This window comes from Mobula hypostoma, chromosome 12, assembly GCF_963921235.1.
Source record: "Mobula hypostoma chromosome 12, sMobHyp1.1, whole genome shotgun sequence".
In the NCBI taxonomy this organism is placed as follows: Eukaryota; Metazoa; Chordata; class Chondrichthyes; order Myliobatiformes; family Myliobatidae; genus Mobula; species Mobula hypostoma.
The window spans coordinates 71,169,719-71,196,187 of record NC_086108.1 but is presented as its reverse complement, the minus strand read 5'-3'; the positions used below and the strand labels follow the sequence as shown (position 1 = coordinate 71,196,187).

At 41.2% G+C, this 26,469-nt stretch overlaps 2 protein-coding genes across 4 annotated transcripts in view; one reads left to right on the top strand and one right to left on the bottom strand.

The window, feature by feature from the left end:
- The window catches only part of LOC134354911 (fizzy-related protein homolog), a 47,669-nt gene extending 34,832 nt beyond the window's left edge, over window positions 1-12,837 (top strand). For both annotated transcript variants that reach the window (XM_063064378.1, XM_063064379.1), the window contains 5 exons: window positions 318-502; window positions 801-1,034; window positions 2,910-3,014; window positions 7,409-7,501; window positions 12,219-12,837. In XM_063064378.1, coding sequence (XP_062920448.1) covers window positions 318-502; window positions 801-1,034; window positions 2,910-3,014; window positions 7,409-7,501; window positions 12,219-12,260 — 659 coding nt within the window. In that variant the 3' untranslated portion in view covers window positions 12,261-12,837. The remainder of the gene's footprint in view (window positions 1-317; window positions 503-800; window positions 1,035-2,909; window positions 3,015-7,408; window positions 7,502-12,218) is intronic.
- A 3,650-nt stretch (window positions 12,838-16,487) lies between these two features.
- The window catches only part of LOC134354912 (AP-1 complex subunit mu-1-like), a 28,875-nt gene continuing 18,893 nt past the window's right edge, over window positions 16,488-26,469 (bottom strand). For both annotated transcript variants that reach the window (XM_063064382.1, XM_063064380.1), the window contains exons 6-12: window positions 26,206-26,332; window positions 23,208-23,347; window positions 22,640-22,711; window positions 20,787-20,945; window positions 18,427-18,552; window positions 17,386-17,461; window positions 16,488-16,821 (exon numbers count right to left, since the gene is read on the bottom strand). In XM_063064382.1, the coding sequence (XP_062920452.1) occupies window positions 16,802-16,821; window positions 17,386-17,461; window positions 18,427-18,552; window positions 20,787-20,945; window positions 22,640-22,711; window positions 23,208-23,347; window positions 26,206-26,332 (720 nt within the window). In that variant the 3' untranslated portion in view covers window positions 16,488-16,801. The remainder of the gene's footprint in view (window positions 16,822-17,385; window positions 17,462-18,426; window positions 18,553-20,786; window positions 20,946-22,639; window positions 22,712-23,207; window positions 23,348-26,205; window positions 26,333-26,469) is intronic.

The following is a 26,469-nucleotide window of genomic DNA, read 5'->3' as shown; positions in this document are numbered from 1 at the left end:
CTACGCTTTTTTTTATTGAAGGTCTGTGTTTTCAGGAGGACAGGGTTAGCAACAACTGCTTAAAATAGAAATTCTTATGACACTGTTAAATCCATGAACACATTTCAAAGGAGAGTTTAAGATCTGTGTTTAGTGCTGATGTATTTTGATCTTCAGTTGTCTGTTATTGCTACCATCACAGCTTTTAACAACATGTTGCCTTTGAGTAAATGAGGTTATTGTTGCTTAAATGGTTCTGAAATGAGAGTATTAGGGGACTAAATGATTAGTTATACAACTGCTAATGTTTTTTTAATGCAGTGTTGCTTGATGTGCAGGGGCTTTGGCCTGGAATGCTGATCAACTTTCATCAGGTAGTCGGGACCGTCTGATTCTGCAGCGAGACGTACGAACACCCCCACTTCAGACAGAGCGCCGGTTACAAGGTCACAGGCAGGAAGTTTGTGGGTTAAAGTGGTCCCCTGACCACCAGCACCTGGCTTCCGGCGGCAACGACAACAAGGTACCTCACACGCATTCCACTGCCGTCTAGGGTTGGTACTATTGCGAGAGCTGTAAAACGGAATTTAGTGGCATGGTCTTGCACCCATATAATGAAGGAATTAAATGAATGGTTGGCAAATTGCCGAAAGATGAAATGGTGTACTTCTGTTCAATTAGCTAGATGACTACCAGTTTGAGTGAGGAGTGGATGAAAGTTCATTGGGAACTTGTCAAGTTGTGTTATGATGTAAAGTTCTGTGAGGTTAAAGTTGTTGATTATATTTGTATTACGGCTGCAACATATTTTCTTTTTTCAGCTGTTTGTGTGGAACAATTCCAGTCTGAGCCCAGTCCAACAGTACACAGAACACTTAGCAGCTGTAAAAGCCATCGCGTGGTCCCCTCATCAACACGGACTCCTGGCTTCGGGAGGGGGCACTGCGGATCGCTGCATCCGTTTCTGGAACACACTAACCTGTCAGCCACTGCAGTGCGTTGACACCGGCTCCCAAGTCTGCAATCTTGCGTGGTCAAAGCACGCAAATGAACTGGTAAGCTTCTAACATTGAAAGCTATGACAAATTAAATCTGCAGTATATTAGTAATAAATCCAGTGAGCGACGTATGTGCATGCACATATTCGGTTAGCCTGGACAGGAAATGATGGAATAAAGATTTGTTTTCTTCTGCACGTCATTCATATTGACGATGATCTTAGAGTGGATTTATTTATTCTATTATGTCTTCAGAATACCAAGCACTTTAACTCTCTGGGAAGCACAGTCTGTGTCCTTTATACTTGTGGTAGACTTCACATTTTCTTCAAATCAGATGAGGCTGTTCAGCCCATTGAGCCTGTGCCAGCACTGAATTTTCCAACCAGTCCTTCCCCCTTCCCCCCCCCCACAACCTGTTCTTTCTGACATGCAGAGTACATGGGTAATCCATAGCGAGAATATGCACACAGACAGAATCTGATCTGGACCATACCTGTGCAGCAGCAATGCTGTCAGCTCTGCCACTGTGATGAGAGATCTCATCATTGTGGACTTGGCACTCAAAGGATTTTGCTGGGACTTGAGCGATAGGAAAAGGTTGAAGAGATTAGGAAATTATTCCCTGGAGCATGAGGGGAGATTTGACAGAGGTATATAAAATTATAAGTGGCATAGATAGGGTTAATGCAAGCAGTCGTTTTACATTGAGGTTGGGTGAGACAAGAACTCATGGTTCATCCATTAAGTGTGGAAGGGGAACCTGAGGGTGAGCTGCCTGTGGAAGTGGTAGATGTGGCTTTGATTGCAACATTTAAGAGAAATTTGGGTAAGTGTATGGTTGAGAGGGGTACGGAGGGCTATGGTCCAGGTGCAGATGGATGGGACAAGGCAGAATAAGAGTTCAGCATAGACCAGGTGCGCCAAAGGGCCAGGCCTGTTTCTGTGTTGTAGTGCTCTCTGACTCGAGATGGTAGAGTTCAAGAGATTTCACAGTTTATCCTTGAATATCAGACTTGGGATTTTAACAATCTATTTTCCTATTTTCCTTGCTCCCTGTGAAATTACATAGAACCTTTGTAGCAGCAGATGGCAGTGTCCATAAGATAAGGTGAAAAAAAAAATTTTAAACTGCAGATGCTGAAAGTCTGAATAAATACAAAAAGGTCAGGAAACTTTCAGCATCTGGGAAGAGAGAAACAGTTAATGTTTCAGGTTTAGGACCCTTCATTGGAACTGGGGGACAAAAAAAGAAATGTTCATTTTGGGCAGCAGAGCACGTGGTCTTCTGACCCTGTCCTATCGAAGATCTTTCTCATTCTTCTATCCAACCCTCCTGCATCTTCTCTGCTCATGATTGTTTGGTTCTAGATATAATAATAACTAATAGAGTACAAGTGTTCATGATTTCAAGGTGAAACTTGGTAGTCTTCAAGCAGTTACAATGAGTCCCAGCTTACTCTGTTCTGAAGCTTATTGCATTTAGCAAGCAAACTAAAGTTAACACCAATATTTTTGAAATTCTGGAGCTTTCTCCAGTAACCTTGTAAAAAAGCTGCAAAACCTTTTGTTTAATTCTTGTTTTTGCATGTGGTGCCCATTAAAGGCATCATCTGGGATTGCAATGCCTGCTTTACAGCTGAACTGCTCTTTTGAAAAGCTTGCATTGTGATGTTTATAGCAAAATAAAAGATAATTGTACAGCCGAGGATAAAGTATTGGAGCCAAATTGTATGGCTTCAAGGAGCTTATGGTTGAAGGGCATCAGGTGATGAATATGTTTATATAGCCAATAAAAGTGTTGTGTGGCTTGCCAGCTTTCAGTTGACTTTTACTTGAATCAGTCTCTTTTGAAGCAAGGTTATTTCTAATTAAAGTCTATCATTGTTTCACTTCTGTTCAAGTTTGTTGTGACTCTGCTTTACTTTCCAGGTTAGTACACATGGCTATTCCCAGAATCAAATCTTAGTGTGGAAATATCCATCCTTAACACAAGTTGCCAAACTGACAGGACATTCATATAGAGTGCTGTACCTGGTAAGTGTTTTAACATTTTGAATGGTTCTCCACCAATCAATTGTTACTGACAAAAAGTATAACAACTGTAAGCACAGTGTGTAAATATGGGTGACTGTAATATTTAATTACAGTGCAAAGAAAGTGCAGTATTCGGAGACTATGCTGTAACTTCTCAGTTGAATTTATCACAATCTATAAAACTGTGTGATCTTCTCCATTCCCTCTGACCTTCCCCTCTCTGATGCAGAACATTCTGTCCTCAGTAAAGGTCTCACCTTTGTCCCCCTGCACGCACACCTCAGTGAGTTCCGTACCCGCCGTGATACTGAGCTCTCCTTCCGCTGGCTCTGTCTCCGAGCCTACTTCTTTGGCGAGGACTCTCCACCCCCACAGATGACCCCTTCTCCTGTCTTCAACCCTCCTCCTCTTGCTGGACACCCTGCTCTGGATCTTTTTATTGCCAACTGCCGATGGAACATCAACAGTCTCAACCCTCACCACTCCCCTCTCCAATTCCAACCTCACTCCCTCCAGATGTCCTCCACGCTGTTCACACTAATTCTAACCTCACCATCAAAACCCACAGATAGGAGGCTGCTTAGTAATCTGGCAGACTGATCTCTACCTTGCTGAGGTCCAGCGACAACTGTCAGACACCTGCTCTTACTTGCGCCTTGAACAGGATCCCACTAAGGAGCATCAAGCCTTTGTCTCCCACACTGTGGGGATCTCCCATCCTCTGTTACCAACCTCATAGTTCCCTCACCCCACACCTTCTGTTTCTACCTCCTACTCAAGGTCCACAAACTTGCCTGTCCAGGTAGACACGTTGTCTCAATTTCCTCCTGCCCCACTGAACTCGTATCTGCATACCTTGACTCAGTTTTTCCAGCCTGGTTTGGTCCCTTCCTATCTACATCCGTGACACTTCACACGCCCTTGATCTTTTCAATGATTACAAGTTCCCTGGCCCCAAACATGTTATTTTCACAATGGATGTCCAGTCCCTACACACCTCCATCCCCCACTAGGAAAGCCTCAAAGCTCCCCGTTTCTTTCTGGACACCAGACCCAACCGGTTCCCCTCCACCACCACTCTCCTCCGTCTGGTGGAACTTGTCCTCACTCTCAATAGTTCCTCCTTTGGCTCTTCCCACTTCCTTCAAACAAAAGGTGTAGTATTCGCATGGGCCCAGCTAAGCCTGTCTTTTTGTTGGCTAAGTGGAACAATCGATGTTCCACACCTACATTGGTATCACTCCCCAACTTTTCCTATGCTGCATCGAGGACTGCATTTGTGCTGCTTCCTGCACCCATGCAGAGCTCGTCGACTTCATCAACTTTGCCTCCAACTTCCACCCTGCCATCAGATTTACCTGGTCCATTTCCGACATCTCCCCTCCCTTTCTTGATCTCACTGTCTCTATCTCTGGAGACAGCTTGTTTACTGATGTCTATCATAAACCCACTGACTCTCACAGCAACCTGGACTATACCTCTTCCCACCCTGTTACCTGTAAAACTGCCACTCTCTTCTCTCAATTCCTCCGTCTCCGCCGCATCTGCTCTCAGGATGACGCTTTTCATTCCAGAACGAAGGAGATGTCCTCCTCCTCCAAAGAAAGGGGATTCTCTTCCTCCACCATTAACACTGCCCTCAACTGCATCTCTTCCATTTCACACACATTTGCCTTCACCCCATCCTCCCGCCACCACCACCAGGAATAGGGTTCCTCTTGTCCTCGCCTACCACCCCACCAGCCTCGGCATCCAGCATGTAATTCTCCATAACTTCCGCCATCTCCAACAGGATCCCACCACCAAGCACGTCTTTCCCTCCCCCCCCCCTTTCTGCTTCCCACAGGGATTGCTCCCTATACAACTCCCTTGTCCATTCGTCCCTCCCCACTGATCTCCCTCCTGGCACTTACCCTTGCAAGCAGAACAAGTGCTACACCTGCACCTACTTTCTCACTACCAGTCAGGGTCCCAGACAGTTCTTCCAGGTGAAGCGACACTTCACCTGTGAGTCTTTTGGAGTCATGTACTGTATCCAGTGCTCCCAGTGTGGCCTCCTGTATATCTGCGAGACCCAGTGTAGATTGGGAGACCACTTTGCTGAGCACCTACGCCCCTGCTCCATCCACCAGTAAAAGCACAATCTCTTCGTGGCCACCTACTGTAATTTCACTTTCCATTCCCATTCCGAAATGTTCATCCATGGCCTTCTCTACTGTCGCGATGAGGCCACACTCCTGTTGGAGGAACAACACATTGTATTCCATCTGGGTAGCCTCCAACCTAATGGCATGAACATTGACAACTTGAACTTCCGGTAATGCCCCCATACCCCTTCACCATTCCTCATTCCCATTCCCCTCTCTCTCCTTTTCACCTCACCTCCCTCTGGTACTTCTCCCCATGTTCTTTCTTCCATGGCCTTCTGTCCTGTCTTATCAGATTCCCCTTTCTCCAGCCCTTGAATCTCTTTCACCAATCAACTTTCCAGCTCCTTACTTCACCCCTCTCCCTTCCAGTTTCACCTCTCACCTTGTGTTTCCTCCTCCCCCACCCCCCGCCTTCTTACACCAAATTCTCATCTTTTTTCTCCCGTTCTGATGAAGGGTCTCAGCCTGAAGCATTGACATTGGAAGTCTTTTCCATTGATGCTGCCTGGCCTGCTGAGTTCCTCCAGCGTTTTGTGTGTGTTGCTTTGATTTCCAGCATCTGCAGATTTTCTCTTGTTTGTGATCTAAGAGACTGACTCTGCTTCTCAGTTATGATTATTTTCAACGTAAAAGGCTCAAGTTATTTCCAGGCAATCCAAAATGGTACATGGCTTAATTGACTTGTAATAACACATTGTGGTGTTCAGTTCTTAAACTTCTGTGCCTATTCGCAAAGTGATTTCTATTCTAAGTTGCTTAATGTTCATTGATGTGTATTTTGATTGAAAATGTTAGATATTATGTGTGAAATGAATACCTGTTGTAGGAGGGATATTTGCTGTCGTAAGCTTTCATCTGTTACATGTAGTTTTATGTAAAAGGTTACTTGGCACAAAAGTAAATCATGTCATTGTAAATTTTATTTCTCTCACTCCCTGGCCCTTTCTCTATTGCATTTTTTTAATATAAGACAGAGGAGCAGAATTAGGCCATCTGGCCCATCGAACCTGCTCTGCCATTCAATCATGGCTGTTAGTTTTATTTTCTCCTCCTCAACCCCATTTCCCAGCCTTCTCCCCGTAACCTTTGATGACATGTCCAATCAAGAACCTATCAATCTCTGCCTCAAAAACACCCAGCGAGCTGGCCTCCACAGCTGCATGTGATACAGTCCACAAATTCACCACCCTTTGACTAAAGAAATTTCTCCATATCTCTGTTTTGAAAGGGTGCCCCTCTATCCTGAGGCTGTGCCCTCTTGTCCTAGACTCTCCTTCCATGGGAAATATCCCTTCCACATCTACTCTGTCTAGGCCTTTCAACATTCGAAAGATTTCAATGAGACCACCCCCCCCCCAGTGAAAAGATAAATGAGGAAAACAGTTGACTTCACAGTTGTCTTTTCAAACTCCTGTAGCAGCTTTGTTCCCCTGCCTTGTTTATAGGCAGAGAGCAATCCATCCCTAAAATTAATTCTGAATGAATGATTTTCAAAGCAGTTGGTGTCCAGGCATGGATTCTGAACACAACCGGCAGAGGGCACTCTATCAGTGAGCAACAGACTGTTCGACAGTGAGACTGAGTCACAATAGCACTTATGTTAATGCTTTTACTTTTAAAATCTTCTTTTTCCCCACTTACGCTTAACAGATGTTTATTTATCTCAAGGACTGAAAAGAATATATTTTCCTTTTTACATTCCAGTTGGTAATCTGATGTGAGATTCTTCCCTCTCACACAGCCTGAACAATTTTCTTTAAACAGTGGGTGAACGAGCATTGCTTCATTTAGAGAAGTATTGGAAATGGTGTTCTCCCAGAACTGATGCAGACTCCAGTCACATCTATCGGCATGGCAGAAACTTAAAATATTAATTAATTTTATATTTCCAAAATTGATCAACATAAATAAGCAATTCATACTATATTGAAATTAGAAGAAACAGATAAATAATTTGAGAAAATCTGCCATAAGGTTGGTTTCCTATTGCTACAGAAAGCAGGTAATAAAACAGCATTCCTGAGGCATAAACCTGTCTTGCATATCCTTATGCAGGTGTATATATATATATATATATATATATATATATACTGTACCTATCCAACTTTATGAGGCAACTTACAGATCTAAACTTCAGGAGATCAAGTTGTTTTTCTGAGTTAGAGTCATGGTGGGACATAATGTCTGTGGATGCGCATTTTCCACTTAGTGTTGGTAATAAATTTCCCTTTCATTGATCTTTAGGCCATATCACCAGATGGCGAGGCAATCGTGACAGGTGCCGGAGATGAAACTTTGCGGTTTTGGAACGTTTTCAGTAAAACTCGTTCTACAAAGGTATCAAGCATTTTAGTGTTATTTGCTAGCAGAGTTGTGTTGTAAACATTTTTTAAAATTTTATTTTAATTTAGCTGTACAGTGCGGAGCAGTGCTTTATGACCCTTTGAACCAAGGTGCCCCAGCAACCCCCAACAAACCCGATTAACCCTAACCTAATCACAGGACAATTTACAATGATGAATTAACCTACCCGGTACATCTTTGAGCTGTGAAAGAAAACCAGAGCACCTGGCGAAAACCCACCCATTCCACAGGAGGACGTACAGAGACTCCTTACAGAATGGTGCCGGAATTGAACTCTGAACTCAGTATTGCCCCGAGCTGTAATAGCATCGCGCTAACCACTATGTTACCGTGGCACCCAATTTGATTGATTTATAAATAAACTTGTGTTTTTAGGGGAAAGCATACACTTTGGTAACTAGTTATTGAAAAGATGTTTTTAATTTCCCATTGCATATTCTTCAACTTGTGGGCACGTGGCCAAGTGGTTAAGGCATTGGACTAGCGACTTGAAGGTCGTGAATTTGAGCCCCAGCCGAGGCAACGTGTTGTGTCCTTGAGCAAGGCACTTAATCACACATTGCTCTGCGATGACACTGGTGCCAAGCTGTATGGGTCCTAATGCCCTTCCCTTGGACAACATTGGTGTTGTGGAGAGGGGAGACTTGCAGCATGGGCAACTGCTGGTCTTCCATATAACCTTGCCCAGGCCTGCGCCCTGGAGAGTGAAGACTTTCCAGGCGCAGATCCATGGTCTCGCAAGACTAACGGATTCTTCAACTTGTCATTTATTTTTGCATCAATTTGATTATAACTTGTTTCTATAATAGCACTTCAGTCTAATTTGGGATAAGTTATTAAAGGGGAAAAAGAATAATCCTGGGAAGTCTACTCCATTCCCAATATTTTGAAATGAATTAACTCCTCCCATTTCAAACTATCTCTGTGTACTTGTGATTTCTGCCGTAAGGAGACACTTGTTGTTTCATATGGCAGGTGCTTTTCTCTTCATACTTCTAATTGTTTTTTGTCAAGCCGCTCCTCCAGCTCATGGCCCCAGCCATGGACCACGGCAAAGCTGCCTTGGATCTTGGTGAGGGCATGTTTAGTCCAGGTGGAGGATGTCCTGGGTTGGAGCACCACAGGGGCAAGCTGGGATTTGTCGAGCACCCCATCAGTGTAGTGCTCGTACTGTTTTGGCATGTCAACTTCTGAATCTGTTTGCAGCTGTCCAGTTTTTCCTGGTAGCAGTAGTAAATCCCGGGAGGAGTGAGGTGGAGTTACTGATCAGATCTCGGGGGGGGGTGCACATTGGTGTGCCAGGATTGGTGCCATTCATTGTGATCACCATAGGAGCTGAGGGTTTTCAAGTTGTAGAAAGGTTTTCAGGATTCGAATCGGAAAGTTGGAGGAGCATTTTCGATGGGTTTGCAAACTGGAATGTTGGATACGTTTGTAGAATTTTGCTGAAGCTGCTCTCTTACGGATCTCCAGGGGTGCTATTCCGCTCATTGTTGGGAGCTGTTAGACCAGTGTGGATTTTAGGGCTCCTGGGATTATTTTCATAGAACTAATCAGCTGTGTATGGATGATGTTTGCATGGGCACTTCTCTCCCAGGTGGGTGTGCAATATTCGGTGGCTGAGAGACATGGTGCTAGGCTAGATGTTCGTAGGACTGACTTTAGCACCCCATTTAGTTCCTGCTATCTTCCTGATCGTGACCATTCTGGATTTTAGTTTCTTGCAACATTTTGAAGGTGGATCTTGTATGAGAGAGTTCAGTCTAGTGTGACTCCTAAGTACTTTGGGTGTGGATTGTTGAGTAACTGTCATTTAGTTTGATATTAAGTTTAAGTTTGGTAAGTTGGTTGTCCAGGTGAAATATAGAAGTTGCTGTTTGGTTGTCATTCATATCAGGTAGTACTTTGTGAAGTAGTTGGATAGGGAGTTGTTATCTTGGCTAAGAATTTTCACAATGGATTTGACATCATTCAATAGGAAGGCTATAGCCCAGTCATCAATGTATCTAACATTAGCAGATTTGGTTTCAGGGAGATCACTGAGGTACAGATTGAACAAGGTAGGAGCAAGAACTGACCCTTGGACAACGCCATTGTGGAATTACGTAATACGACTGGTGTCACTTCCTAGGCTGGGTGCCCAGTGATGAAAGACTGGGTGCCTGTCATTCGGTGGAGGAGATGTAGGATGTTTTTACATTAAAACTAGTTTTAACATTAACCCTTGGTTCCAAATGGTGTAATATGCAGCAGTTAAAGCGATTAAAAATTGCTCCAGTTTTATTTTTGAGTTCAAAGCCTGATTTGATGTACGATGTGAGTGCGAGACCTTGTTCACTTATATTGTGGTGATGTCTGAAGCCAGCTTGTTCAATATCTATGTCAGGATCTATCAGAGATAATATTCTGGATAAAATAACACACCAAAGAAGTTTGTAAGTACAACAGAGGAGAGAACTTGGCCGGTAACTTGCTGGATCATCCGCAGGCTTTCCTGGTTTAGGTATTGCAATGACTTTGCACATTTCCAGGTGTCAGGGTATTTTCCTTTTGTTATGACATCAGTGAAAGCACTAGTTAGCCACTTGTTACTCCCTTCTCGGAGATGTTGCAGCATTTCTGGATAGATATCGTTAATGCCGCAGCTTTTGCTAAGTTAGTATTTTGCAGGGCAGATTTTACATCAGCTGCTGTTATTGGAAATGTAGGTGCGTCATCTAGTGAGCTAATGCAAAGTTTTTGGTATTCGGATCTGACTTGTGTTTTGAACTTATGATTAGGAGTGTGTGTTCTTCTTGGTCTGATGTATTTTGCTACTGTGTCTGCACCGACTGGATAATTAGTTTGTTGCTTTGGTGCTGTGTTGGGGTCTAGTTTTTTTGAGGAGGGTTCATGTAGGAGTGAGTGAGCTCCATGTTTTCAACAGTTTCCATCCATCTATTTTGTCTGTCGTTACGGAGTGATTTGAGGAGATCATTAGCTGTAGTTGTATTGTCTGTTGTTTTAAACCCTTGAAATAGTTCTTCACTTTTTTTTAAGACCAACAAGGAATGTATTCTTGTTGATGGCCTCTCACTATTGCTTCTTTCGCGCAGTTCAGCATGAGTCTATGAAATGGGTGGAAAGGTTTGGTGGTGGGCGATATTCTGCTGCACAAATTGTCGACTCGCGAGGTGAATTTTTCCCAGTTGGCTTTCCTGAAGTTCCATCTGGGTTTTGGGCGAGAGAGTTGAGTGGGTATTTGGGATCCGTCCATTATTAGCATAGGTCTGTGCTTTGAGGAAAATCACCAAGGATTTCTTGAGTAGCTGGTACGTGTTCAAGTTGACGGTTTGTTGTTACAAAACAAGTTTGGTGTGCAATTTTGTTGCCATCTAGCTGAAAAGAATGTGTCTTTATCTTTAGAGTCACATGGTAGTTGAAGGTCGTTATTAGATGCCCAATGACTGATTGCTTCTCCGGCTGAGCTATTTTTTGAGAGGCACTAACACTTATATTGTACCTTTCTCAACCTCCATTTGCCACATGGCTTCACACTAAATGGAGCAATTTTTAGAAGTTTGGTTATCTAATAGAGGAAGCTTTTTTGCAAAACTGCTTGTACTAAGGTCTGACATCAGCCATTTCTCAAAATCCAGAATTTTCTGAAGCAGTGCTTTTGTTATATATTCCCTTGTAACCTATTGCATATACTGATTGTCAGTGAGGCCATGTGTACTGCAGTACACACTCCACGTGTAAACTGCCCTTGTGCAGCCAAGTACTGCTGTTTTGTTTGATAACACTCTGTGAAAGCTAAGGATAGTTTTAGATGAAGCCAAATGCATAAAACTACAACAACTTCACAGAACCGTAGAAATGTTTCAAGAATACGTGCTCAGCCTTTACAGATACAGTATTAGTGTTAAATTTTCCCAGTAGGCTAAAAGAAAGATTAGTTGGACATAATATACTTCCTTTGGAATTAGTTAAAGGAATTAGCTGCTTTATACATCAGCAATTACCTTTCTCCTTGAACGTCCCATTCTCAGAGCAGAACATGGGCAACACATGGACTCGATCTACCCAACAGCTTCAGCCCTACCCCCTGACCCTTTGTTCTTCGCCTGAGATTTATTCCCCTCCCACTCTGCACCCACTAAACTATTGAATACTGAACTACATTCTTGCCCCGCTATAAGCTGACAGTGTAAATGTTTCCTGGCCATTTCAGACGTACTTTCATGACTCTCTTGGTTCTCTGATCTTTAAAAATTAATGGGATTTGTTCAGGTGTTGGTATTTATACGCCTAACTCCAGATTCCTGAACAGCTGCTAATCCCAGAACTGGTGATCATGCTACCATCATCTTCACACTAAATAGATTCCCTTTCTAATTTTCCCCCTCAGTTTCTTCCATTCATCCCTTTTTTTTTGACCAATTGTTAAAATTCCTCTCCTCCACCCGTCTTTTATTTTGCCAGTTCTATAAATTGAATCTTTTTCATGCTGGCTTAATACAAGTTGTTGGAGCAATGCACAGCAAATCAATGAAGTTGATACACTTGAATTTAATTTTTAATTATGTTAGATTTTATCTGTAGCTTTATTGAATTGCTGCCTTGTATCCAACCTTAGTATATGAATGTGAAGTTTGTGCATGCATTAGATGTTTCTTGAAACAGTTAATTGTTTGACTTTTTTTTTCAGGAATCCAAATCTGTCCTTAACCTTTTTACAAGGATACGATAAAACTGAAGAACACTGATAGAACAGACTCCGTTATCCCCAGACGTAAGCAGCAGTAAAGTTTATCAGAGCAAACATCACCCCCTCTTCACTGTTTTTGTTCGAGTGGTCAATGCACTTTAACTTGCAGAGATTTGAAGCTGATTGGACAGGAGAATGTTGGGACGTATCTCAACATGGATGGTGAAAGAATTGAGAAGGAGTTTGATGTTAAGGGAAAAGGTTCACTTTATATGTATCTATGTACAATGTGTACAGAAACTATTTATTGGACTAAGGATGACATTTTGATGCTGTATTAATGTTTGCATGAAAATGGGAGTGTAGAGATGGATCCAGATTTGTTCAGTTCTTTTGTATAGAGAAAGCATGAAAAAACACATACCTGAGGTGTATCTTCAAAAAATTGAAAGGAAGGTATATTTTTTTTATTGCTTTAAATTAATCACTCCATTCTATGTGATTATTTAACAGTATCTGCTTCTAGAGCTGAGGAATTTCATTTTCTGTAATTTACATTGCACTTATGAATCTTGTTCTGTTGGAGTAAAGTTGTTATGAATGGGATCCATAATTAAAATATTTAACATGTAAGTTTAAATTGTTTATTTTATAATGTGTCTTTATTGAAGAGAGCCAACAGTTTGAGACCTGCTCTGAGTTGCCACTCTATATATGCCATCCTAGCATCATTACTCTAGAAAGCTTCAACTCAACCTCGTCATGGGTGATTCTTTACTTTTGTGTTCCAGATTTAATTGCAGTGTTTGGTGATTTGAGCTAGCTTGTTTAAAATATGCCATTACAGTCTACCTACCCCTTACCCTATTGGAGCAAGTTGGCTAACTACCAGTCATTATTGCAGACATTCCCACCTCTCCCAGAAGTTCCGGGAGTCTCCCACATATTGATAGTGACTCCCTGATGCCCGCAAATTATATACAATATCCTGGAAATCAATTTTTTTTGAGAGAGAGAGAGAGAGCTCCATGGCAGAGTGTTCCAAAAAAAGAAAATATAAAACATTCGTCACCCCAGACTACACTAAAGTGTACCCCTGCCTAATAGGGGTCAAAAATAATGACAGTTTTGCTCACTGCACTGTTTGCAACGGTGACTTTTCTATTACCCATGGTGGGTTAAGACTGTAAAAGACGTGTTGAGGTGAGTTTAACAGGTGTCATTCGTTCATTAGCATAGCTAACATTATTTAAACTAGCTGGCTAGCTGCTAAGGAGCTACTCTATTGCAGATATCCCACCTCTCCCGGAAGTCTCCCGCAAATTGATGATGCTACCTCCCTGAAATGAGTTTTTGCAGGGTGGGATGTCTGTTATTGGGTGGCATGGTAGTGTAATGGTTAGCACAACACCTTACAGTACAGGTGACCCGGGTTCAATTCCCACCGCTGCCTGTAAGGAGTTTGTACGTTCTCTCTCTGTGACCGTGTGGGTTTCCTCAGGGTTCTCTGGTTTCCTCTCTCAGTTCAAAGATGTACCCGTTGGTGGGTTATTTGGTCACTGTAAATTCTCCCATGATTAAGCTAGGGTGCGGCTTGAAGGGCCTATTCTGCACCGTATCTCAATAAATTTAAAAAATACAATTATTGAAATATGTTTGAGCTGCAGCTGCAGTACAGTTAGCAAAATGAAGTTGGACCTTCCACAACGTCTGCCAGGCTGAGTTCCTCTGCAAACTTGCTCCTGCTGTAAAACACTGCTTTCTGGCATTAAATGTTTAAGATCGTGAAAAATGTGGACCACTTATTGTGTGGGAGTCATCTCTCAGCAAAGGCATATGTCATTGGCAAAATTCAAAACACCAGCCCAGACTTTGGTCATTTGAGAGAATAGTACTTGTAGATAAAGACTTCAGACCTGGCACAAACTTGTGTGGCTACAGAGCAGGAGTGATCCTCACCTTCCTCTATACGCATGACACTGGGACTATCTACACACAGCAGACGCTCAGGATGCCACCAATTCTGGCGCTGTAAAATCCTCCAAATTTACTGGTGAGAAAAAAATTGATGCCAGGCCAGCATCCCACCACCATCGAGTCTGTTGTTACACTCAGCCGCTGCCTTTTGGGAGACCGATTTGTTTGCATAATCAAGCACCTGAAACTGCTCTATTCCAAGCTCAGGCAAGGGGAGAAATTACCAGGTGGACAGAGGAAAAGGTTCAATAACATTCCTTTTTAAAGCCTCCTTTTAAAAACAAGTACCCAACTTTTACCCTGGCCCAGTGGAGAAGCAGAATTTGGATAGTATTAAGAATCTCAGGTCGATGTAAACAGTGAAAGGGGTACCACACCTCATCACCTCTCAAACTACCCTCCGTGCTTCCTCAATGAAAGAGCATGTGCTTCCCCTCAGCCATAAAACTAGAGCTGAAACAAGCCAGTTTCACTTCTGGATGACAGCCAAAGAAGATGACAATGCAGAAAACAGCAGGGGGAATTGCACCCGCTTCGAACAGAAGCTGCACTCTATGTGGTTGAATGGTAACGGGGGTACAGTATCATGAGTTACAGTGAGTATTTCTTCAGTTAGCACTGGTAGAATTGAAACTGAGCTGAAATATTTGGAGTGTACAAGTTTGAGTGTAACACCTCGTCAATTGTTATTAAACCTGACAGACTTTCTATGTGTCTGTTGGTGCTGATCCTGCAAGATTTGATTCTTCTGTTAGAAAAGCTGAACGATTCAGGGAAAATTTAAAGATTGACATAGGAGGTACTCTCGGCCAAGACCCCAGTTTACAGCACAGTAAGATTATCTGTTCTCCCCTGCCCTCCGCACAAATCCACCACCTTACCACTTCATCTTAGCATACCTTTTCTACTCCTTTCACCGTGGCCTCCTCTACTATCACGCTGAGGCCACAGTGAAAGGAGTAGAAAAGGTATGCTAAGATGAAGCAAAAAGAAGGTGGATTTGTATTCCATCTGGGTAGTCTCCAGCCTGATGGCATGAACATCGATTTCTCAAACTTCCAGTAATTGCCGCCCTCCCATTTCCCATTTCCCCCTCACCTTTTCTCCTCACCCACGCATCACCTCCCTCTAGTGCTCCTCCCCCTTCCCTTTCTTCCCTGGCCTAAGGTCCTCTCCTATCAGATTCCCCTTCTCCAGCCCTTTATCTCTTTCACCAATTGACTTCCCAGCTCTCTACTTCACCCCTCCCCCTCACCTATCACCTACTACCTTATACTTCTTCCTCCCCTAACCCCACCTTCTTTATCTGACCATATTTTCTCCCCAGTCATGATGAAGGGTCTCAGCCCGAAATGTTGACTGTTTACTCTTTTCCATAGATGCTGCCTGACCTGTGAGTTCCTTCAATAGTTTGTGTGTGTTGCTTCTTCCTGTGCTAAGGGGTTGTTAACCTCAATGACAGGCAGCAGATGCATGTAGGTCTTTGTGATCTAGTTCTCATGCCCTGTGTACGTGCAATTATTGAATATTGCAGTTAGTCCACACACTGTGCACCGATGTTGAAAGAGACCAAGAAATCTACTGGATAGCAGCCAAAGTAAGAGAGAAGTCCAAAGCAATAGCAGGAAATCTAAACCATCGCTGATTCATGAGGAAGGTGGAAAGTTTTGCACTCCCTAACAGAAATGCAATTGCATTCGAGGTGGGTCCCATTCTCTCCTGTAACAAATGCTAAAACTTTACCCCTGCACAATGAAGACAGTAGGGCCACTGATAATATCTGCAACATAATAAGCTGCTTCAAATTGACACTCACCAGATGTCGATCTGGGAATTGCAATCCCAGTCATCAGTCTTGTAGATGATCCAATTTTTCCCACCAGCTGTGTTGTTCCACAATTTCCTGCATGTAGTTTCAGTGCATTATAATCACAATTGATCATATCTGTTAACAGTTTCACCCGTACATTTCAAAGGTGGTGTAGTTATGGCAGGGAATTGTACTATTTTACAATGCTGCACTATACAATAGCATGTTGGTGTCATTACTAAGCCCCATCCCTGATTTCACTTTGAAAACGAGCTACTACCTTGCACTGCTGCAGCAAGATCTAAACAGGTTCCTCTTCAAAACAAGTGCCACTCCCACTGTTGCCTTTTGTACATACCCAGAAGGCATAACACACGTTTTCAGAGCACCATAATTATTAATGGAAGAACAAGCACAAATTGGAAGTGGTAAAGCAACATCATACCAGGACAACTAACATAAAAAAACACCATCAGATAGCGATAGCCATGTGCATGCGTACTTGTTTAATGAACAAGTATTTTCATACTGTCAAAGTAACACAAACCTGAGGCCGTATTCAGATCCTGGTGGCCTATAGACATGTAATTTCAGAACTGGTTGAAGTAACTGTCCTTTCTCTGTAATAAAATTATTCAAGTTTTTTTTAAATCTGTACTGTTTCGTCTTTTATCTAAAATGAACCATGTACCAAGGACCTTTGTTTCTGAGTTTCAGACAACAATGAACTTCTTATGAATGATGTCCAAACTTGGAATCCTCCCAATCTTCTTCAGAAACTTGTCAATTGTGTATTTTAAATGCGAATCTGAAAATCTAGGGGCAAATGAGAGATTTATTTATTATTAAAGTATATATGCCATATACAACTTTGAGGTTCATTTTCTTGCAGGCAGCCACCAAAAAACAAAGAAAAGCAATAGATTTGTTATTACATCACCCGTGGTCATCCCAAAGTACAGCAATGTTACTGTTGCCCCATGTGGAATCAAGACAGTCATGTGTACCGACAGATTTATTCTTCTGAATCTGTCAAGTGTCCACACTTGACAATCTAATAAGTGGCTAATGATTTGAATCCTGTTCCTCCTCAGGCTGAGAACTTGTGGATTTATTTCCAACTTCATCACCATGCACAAACTATACAGTCTCGGTCTGTATAACTACCTGGTCAATCAGTAAGATGGTAAATCAGGATTACTTGCACCCAATTTATTCTCACTTCCTGTTGGATTTGGTGATTTTTATTTGGTACCCCCTCACTGTAACACAATTAAAACAGGAGTTCTCCACGTGCAACAAAATTTCATCTTGTACACTACTAAACTCCACAAATTTATTTCATAAAATAATGTCTGCAATTTTTCAATGAAGCATTACCTCCACTTTTTGTTAGGCATCGAACCCAGGAAGTTGCCTCATAGCGTCCCTTCTCTATTATTCGCACATATTTGATCTATAAAAATGAAACTGTTATTCAGGTGCTTGTTTGACATAATATCTAATATTTTATCAAAGAAAATTCTATTGGTACTGGCCAACACCCACAAAATGTTGGAGGAACTCAGCAGGCCAGGCAGCATCTAGGAAAGAATCTTCTTTTGATGCTGCCTGGCCTGCTGAGTTCCTCCAGCATAGTGAAGTGCATGTTGCTCAGATTTCCAGCACCTGCAGATCTTCTCTTGTTTGCGATTGGTACTGGGCAGCACTGTAAGAAAAATAGTGGTTGCCTGGAGCTTGTTGTAACATTCATTCAATATAAAACATTATAACTTAATTAATGGTACACCTACTTAACCAGCAAGACTTCTTTCATCGATCAGGATTTATTGAGGAAACCATATTTATAATGGAGCAAGACTAACCAAGCTGGGTTCACTAAGAATGTTATGTATAGGTTGAAGTACAGGGGGAGAAAACACAAGAATGGGAGAATGGCACTGGGGGGGGGGGGTGGAGAGACACGTTTAACAGCAATAGAGAAAATAAGGAGAAATATTTTCATTACATCAATCTCACAGGGATTCCAGTCACAATCTCAAAGTGAAACAACAATAGATTTGATTAAAATTTGGATTTATCTCTTAACTGTTTTATACCTTAAATGTGCACAGATTGGACTTTAAGCTCAGAGTTCCTCATTGTTAGGTCATTATAAGATCACAGTTTCAAAGTCAAAGATTTGTCTATAAGATACTTGAAATAAATGGTTATCAAACACAGAAAGAGACATTACACTTAACCCAATATGAAATACGTTTGTATAATAAATTGCCTTTACAAGCAAGGGTAAATCATTAAACTGCAATAATTGAGCTTTCTGTTCTAGGTCTAGCAGTGCTATTCACCTTTGTAAAGATACAAATATTAATTAAATACATGCCATCTAAAGGTGTTTTGTTAAGGATGAATGAACTGTACCTGTAGACCTGATGCGGCTAGGTACTGGATTTTGAACTTCACTCTGACTGGAGGTTTAGATTCAGGTTCCTCGGCCTCTATACTCGGTAGTCCCAGATGTGCCTTCATTACAAATTCTTTCCCTCCCTTAAACAATTGAGCAATGATATAACATCATCAGCAATCAAATATACTAGAAAGGTTTTTATCTTTAAAATAAAACCATAAACTTTTGGATAGCTATTCTCTGCACTGATGTATAACTACAGGTAAAAGAGATTGTGTTCAAGTTATTGAGGGAAGCTGTTGGTATCTTGTGGAGTGATCGCTATGTTGTAAGATTCTTCCAACCATTTATGACTTAATAATTCTCAGTCTGACTATGTTCCTGCATGTTAGTATGATGAATAGACAGTACTTGGGAATCACAGACCATTTTTAGGCCATTTTACTTCATCGATAATTATTGATTGTTCCATTTACTCATCAGAGCAAAGCTAATGTAATGGAATTCAGTAGTGAGAAAATTGTGATTCCCAATGTTTCAAATAAGCTGTCCTTTTCACAAATGAATGACTGCTAATTATAGCTTTTGTTAGCTGAAGAACAATATGGTAATTTTTAGGCAAATTTAACATATCAAAAGGAGCTAAAGGGTATTTTAAATAAGCTACGTTACCAAGATGTAAATAGTTTGGCTGATGGAGAAATTTTAAGGAGTATCCTAAAGGAGAAATAAACAAGAGGGGGTGGGGTTTAGTGAAGAGATTTACAGAATATAGAACAGAGCCAGCTAAATCATGGCTGTCAGTGGTTCAGTGACTAAGGTCAATAGTGCACAATGTGACTAAGTCTCAATGGATAGAGTACTGAAGAAGGATGAAGTAGAAAGTTTCAACCACAACTGGATTTGAAACAATGATAAGGCTTTTAAATTAAGCTTATACTTACACTGATGTCATCACATCAGACACCATCTCTTAAAGTGAACACAATAATTCAATGACGGTGTTTGTGAATGATGAATGAGTTTCTATTATAGACAATATGCGTCATCTGTCACCCATTTACATTACCTTAAACAGGTACCGCCCCCCCCACCCCCAGAATTCACCAAAACCGGCAGTGTGAGTCTGAAGGAACTTGTAAGAGCCTCCCGGCTCAGCTCCTGTGAACCTTGGTTGGAGTAACAGCAGGTGCCACTGGCTTGTCCAGTTGCGTGCTGACACGGACATGGTCATGTCACGATGCAGGGGGTATGGTCGTGGTGCCATTCAGGTCTTGGTGAGCCGGTTTAATGCGATCTGCAGAAATACATTCCGCTTTACCCTTCCTATCTACAATAAGAGTCATTGCATCCTGTTCCAGTACACGGAATGGACCATCGTAATGGGGCTTAAAAGGGACGTTGATATGCACCATGGCGGAGAAGGGAGGAGGAGGTAGACTGCAGGTTAAGTGGAACCCAGGAGTGCTGTACCACCTGATGTGCAGTAGGAATAGGTGTGAAAGAATTGAGTTTACTGAGACACTGAAAAGGCAGACATGGCACCAGGAATACAATCACCTGGCACCTGTAGCAGCTGCCCGTACACCAACTCATCGGCGGAGGCCTGCAGGTTCCTCTTTTGGAGCCATTCTAAGCCCCAACAGGATCCATGGAAGATAACCGTGCCAACATTGTCCATCAAGAGGCCCTCAGAGCAGCCTTTAATGAACGGTGAAACCACTCGCGCAGACCATTGGACTGTGGGTGATGCACTGTAGATTAATGCCATTTAATGCCGAGGTCATTTAAGAGACTCTTAGATAGGCACGTGGGTTGTAGAAAAATGGAGGGTTATTTGGGATGGAAGGGTTAGATTGATGTTGGAGTAAGTTAAAGGGTCGGCACAACATTGTGGGCCAAAGGGCCTGTACTGTGCTGTAAGTTTCTATGTTCTATATACACGTTTTCCTTTAGAATTGGTAAAGAATCATGAAACCAATAGCTTATAAGGGAACTCAATATTGAATCGTTACCATAGTTGATTTCTAGCTAATGAACATGTTACAGTTCAGTAGGGACAAATAGTGACTTAGAAATATAAAGGATTTTTGAATGCAAAACTCTGGCCTGGTGGCTGTTCCTATGCCTTATGGTCTTATTGTAAAAGTATCAAAGGCATATTTGATTGGTCTCTCATCTGTCATTAATTGATGCGTTGAAATTATCCACATGAAGACCTGAAGCACCATTTCTGCAGCAGTTTAAGCCCAAATGAACCACTTTAATTCTGCAAATATCAAAAAACACAAGTACAAACCTAACAGAGTAAAATTTTCTGCTGTAATAGATCATTTGTGGACATCCCAGATTTTCATATTTTACATTAACTTACTTTAATTGAATTCATGGTCCAGATGATAGCATTGTCCTCAGGTGCCCATTCTACAGAACCTTTAATAGTGCTGAATCTTGGGGAGGAAGCATCACTGGGAACAGGGATAATAATCTCAATGTCTGTAGCCATAATGTGCTTCTTGAATTGTCCTTTAACCTGCGACATCACAGAGTTGCAGAGAATATCTATTTCTATAATTATTTTTTACCAGTGTATATAGACATAATGTTATGGCTTCACATACAGTACAATTCACTGTCTGGAATGATACTAACCCATACAGCAGTAAGGTACTTGCTTTGAACCAATTTTTCTTAGTTGTGCTTGTTCTGTGCTGGGTACAAAAGAGGTTTAGGGGGATGGTGCAGGGCTAGGAAATCATTAGTGATGAGGAAAGATAGAACAAGCTGGCAATGTTTTCTTGGCAATAGAGAGCATCAAGGGAAGGTTGAGCTGAACTGTACAAAATTGTGTGTTACCACAGAGTAAGTAAGAAAAAGCCCACTTGCCTTAGCAGAGGGGTCAAAAACCTTGAGGCATAATTTTAAAGTAAATGGTAAGAGATTAGTGGGGAGACAAGAAGAACAATGAATCACATAGAGGACAGTGGAGACTGAAGGTCACTGCTGGAAAGAAACACAGGGGTAAGAGCCTTCAAAGCGAAACAGTACACTGACATGCTTTTGAAAAGCTGAGTTTGTAGGGGTACAGGCCAATTATTAGAAATATAAATTAGGTTTGATAACTCTTTGTCATCTATCATGGGTAAAATGGAAAGAATGGCCTCCTGTGACACAAGTGTTCTATGATTGTCTATCCTAGCCTAGTGCACAATTGGACCAGTCAATCTACCAAGCTAGGGAAGACTAAAAAAAATTCTAGCCACTTCTGTTTGTCCTCTAACTACCCAATGAAGAAATAAGTTATAAAATAGCAAAATGCAATGCCTTGATGCCTACACTTTTCTATGTTTGGAGGAAATAAAAGATCTCCAAAATAATGTATTGGAAGCATCTTTGAGACATATTTCTATTTAACCGTCAAATTCACTAAGGAGGAGAAATAAATGGCATTTAAGTGAACGTCTTTTCACAGCATCAGAAGGTTTGAAGCCAAAGACTGAAGGATAATTCCCTTAGCCTCATGTCTTGCCTCTTTCCATGAAGGAGATTGGTTGAGATACTCAAATACCCAGGGATTAATACAAAATGGCACAATGGTAGTGGATTAAGAGTAAGGGGAAATTAAAATAATTTATCAGAAGAGATGCTTGATAGTTGTTATCCAAACAGGGTCATTGACACTGTGATTACCTATTCATAAGAAACGCTAAATCATTCAATCTATTTTCATACAGATAACCACCCTTGCTATTTTCCTCTAACTTGTAATGACTACTTTGCACAAAAGTCTTGTGCTGTGCAATGTTTTGCTCAGTGACGACAACGTGTAAACACTGAATTTTTAAGTGGAAGTAACGCTGAAGCTATTCTAAGGATAATAAGCCATTCCGCTTTAAATGAACTAGTGGTTCTTTTGCACTTTGCTTCTTTAGAATTCGACATAGTGAATCGATAATTTCTTAAATAAAAACAGTAAAAATAAACCAGTCCTAAAATCTGCAGACAGATCATCACAAATTCAACACTGCCAACACCACCCGCATCAGGACCAGAAAAGGAAATGTGATTGTGTACGATCGTAAAATACACTTATCATGCCAACGAGGTAGAGGGTCACAACCTTTTGTGTGCAGTTTAAATCCCTTTGTGTGCTAGTAGCACAAGATGTGTGCATGCACTCACCTCAGAGGGAACACTGCACCCTCATCTTCCTACTCATTTTCTTACCTTCGTTGTGATCTCCATTCTGCTATGCGAGTATTTCTGTAGAGTTGCTTCAACCACTATATATGGTCTGACCTGAATAGACATGCACCCATAGTCATTTATTTCATAATTCAATTTGTAAGATTTTTTGCACTACTTGTTACGAGTAATAAAATCTAGAACATTATTTTCATAGTTGACATTCCTTCCAATTTAAATTTGCAACAAAAAAATGAATATTGTTCTAACTGGAAATTACTGAAAAACTAAGGCTCTTCAAACAGTAATCCATAATTAGAAATCAGTCCTTTTTAGTCTTATCTTTAACTATCGTGCGAGAGTGGCCCAGCAACATGTTATTGAAATAATGGATTCAAAGAGTGATCAATCATCTGAAATAGATTGAAATTAGAATAATACATTTATATAGTTTATAGATCTGATTGAATTATGTACTTAGCTTGTTAAATGATTCAAGGATAATACCATAAGTTCACTCAAGTGGCCAATTTACGACTCATATTCCTTGAGAAGTTTTTATGAAATGTCCCAATACAATAATACGTTAATACAAGTAGTCATATCCTACTCGGTTGGTAACTCGATAGGACATCAGTTCAAACTCCTTGTCTGGTGGGATGAAGGAGATGACACGTTCATTCTCAAAGCGAGATAGCCGAACAGACGAATGGAATTTTATATCTTCAAAGTCCACCATGTTAGCATTTACTGTATTGGAACAAGAAAGTTAATATTAACTAGGTTTCAGACACTCATCTATTTTACCTTTAAATGAAATGCAAGTCAGCTTAATTTGTTTTAATAAAAATGAATTTAATGAGATATTAAACTACTCTGGCAGGAATACATTCTTGACTTTGATCCTGAGAATGCACATTTATTTTCAATTCAAGTTTGGAAATATTTTATTTGAATTCAAGTTTGGAAACATACCCTCGTATGTTGATTTCACCATGAATGCATGAGAAAGGGAAGATTTATTTATTTTCTGAATAATATAAAATTCAGGTTTGATGTTATAACTTGAAGCACTGATACAGTATTTGTATCTGATTGTGTTACTGTATTTAGGCATGTGTACAAAATGTACTATGTGGTATAACGTTTGATACATTATTATAGCAGGCTCTGCTCTCTGCTGTTTCCTGGGTGCTAACATCACGGAAGATCTATCCCGGGCCCAACATATTGATTCAATTACAAAGAAGACACGACTGCAGCTATATATCTTTAGGAGCTTGAGGAGACCTGGCAAGTGAGCAGAGACTCTGGCATATTTCTACAGATGTACCGTGGAGAGCATTCCAACTGGTTGCATCACCATCTGGTGTGGAGGGGTCACTGCACAGGATCAGAAGAAGCTGCAGGAAGATGTAAAGTCAGCCAGTTCCATCATGGACAGTAGCCTCCCCAAGATCAAGGATCCCTTCAAAAGGAGATACCTCAAGAATGTGGCATCCATCATTAAGGACCTCCATCACCCAAGACGTGTCCTCTTATGCTACCAGCAAGGAGATGGTGCAAGACACACAATCAATGTTTCGGGAACAGCTTCTTCCCCTCCAACAGCAGATATATATATATATTATTGTTATTTACAGTTTTTTTTCTGATTATTATGTACTGCTGCTAGGAAACTACAAATTTCATGATAGGGATATTAAACCTGATTGTAAGGTGCCACACAAGAGACTTATAAATAAGATATGGATGCATGGAGTCGGAGGAAATGTATTGGCATGGATAGTGGATTGGTTAACCGATAGAAGGCAGAGAGTTGATATAAATGGGTGTTTCTCCAGTTGGCAATCTGTGGTGAGTGGGGTGCCACAGGGGTTGATGCTGGGCCCGTAGCTGTTTACCATTTACATTGATGACTTGGAAGAGGGGACTGGATGTAGCATAGCAAAATTTGCTGATGACACTAAACTGAGTGGAAAAACTGAGTGGAGGATGTGGAGAGTCTGCAGAGGGATATGGATAGGTTAAGTGAGTGGGCCAAAGTCTAGCAGATGGAATACAACATTGGTAAATGCAAGATCATGCACTTTGGAAGGAATAATAGAAGAAGAGATTATTATTTAAATGGTGAAAGATTGCAGCATGCTGCTGTGCAGAGGGACTTGGGAGTGCTTGTTCATGAATTGCAAAAAGTTGGTTTGCAGGTGCAACAGGTTATTAAGAAGGCAAATGGAGTGTTGGCCTTCATTGCTAGAGGGATTGAATTCAGGAGCAGGGAGGTCATGCTGCAACTATACAGGTTACTGGTGAGGCCGCACCTGGAGTACTGTGTGTAGTTCTGGTCTCCATACTTGAGGCAGGATATACTGGCTTTGGAGGCAGTGTAGACGAGGTTCACCAGGTTGATTCCAGGGATGAAGGGGTTAACCCATGAGGAGAGATTGAGTCGCCTGGGACTATACTCTCTGGAGTTCAGAAGAATGAGAGGGGAACTTATAGAAATATACAAAATTGTGAAAGGGATAGATACGATAGAAGTAGGAAAGTTATTTCCATTGGTAGGTGAGACAAGAACTAGGGAACATTGCCTCAAGATTCAGGGGAGAAGATTTAGGATGGAGATGAGGAGAAACTGTTTTTCCCAGACAGTGGTGAATCTGTGGAATTCTCTGCCCAGGGAAGCAGTTGTGACTTCTTCACTAAATATATTTACGATACAGTTAGATAGGTTTTTACATAGTAAGGGAATTAAGGGTTATGGGGAAAAGGCAGGTGGATGGAGCTGAGTTTACGGACAGATCAGCCATGATCTTATTGAATGGCGGAGCAGGTTCGATGGGCCGGATGGCCTGCTCCTGCTCCTATTTCTCATGTTCTTATGTAATTCTGATTCTGAATTCATTCTTAGTTGCAGAGAACAGATTGATTGCAAATACTAGTCATTGAATACAGATGCAATTTAGGTTAGAGAAAACATTTCTCAGCACTATCACTCTCGAAGAAAAGTGCCTAACACTCCATACCATCAACGTGCAAATTCAATACTTTGACAACAGCAAACCAAGATACTAAAGAGGTCTACAGGTTCAAGAATGCTGCCATATAAACCACAGTGTAAGATCACAAACACATTAATGATCTTTCCAAAATGACACATTTTAAAAAGGTAATTAGGTAATCTCTGAAATGATGCCCAAGAGCATTATTTGTTGCTTGATAACAGAGACTTGTTTGAATCTTCACTGTAGTATCTGAAATGGAGGTAGAAGCAGAGTCAATGGTAACTTTTAAAAAGGACCAAGGTATGTAACAGAATAGGACAAAAAAATAGATGCAGTGCTATAGCAATAATTAGGACAGCAAAACAACACCAGGTCGTTCAGAAACACATTGGTATGAAAAGCTTCTATCGGTGCTCTTTTCTTTGTTTGGAAAACTAACATAAGTGCTTGCAGTTACTCTGCCAAAAGTGGTAAAATGGCCTTTGTTATTTGTTAATAGAATTGCCAAGGTCAGATAGATAGGTTCAAAGTGAACCTGGCCTGATCATTCAGTGATCCTCAGAACTCCGGTCATTTTCCTCCATTCCCAGCTCATGTACTTACTTGAATTCTGGTTGAAAAGAGCATTGTCATTGAAGCCTAAGCTCACTTCAGGCATCCCACTCAGGCAGCAATTAATCAGAATTTGTCCCAGAATCTCACTGTGGACGATACAGCCACGTGTATTCACCTGCAAGAATTCACAATTTCAGAATTGTCAAGTTCTTCACAAAAGTTCTACCATTTAATCCATAGCTTTGCTTTTGTTGGTACTGCATTTCCTAATAATGCAGCATCCGACAGATTCCACTCCTCCAAGCATATGGC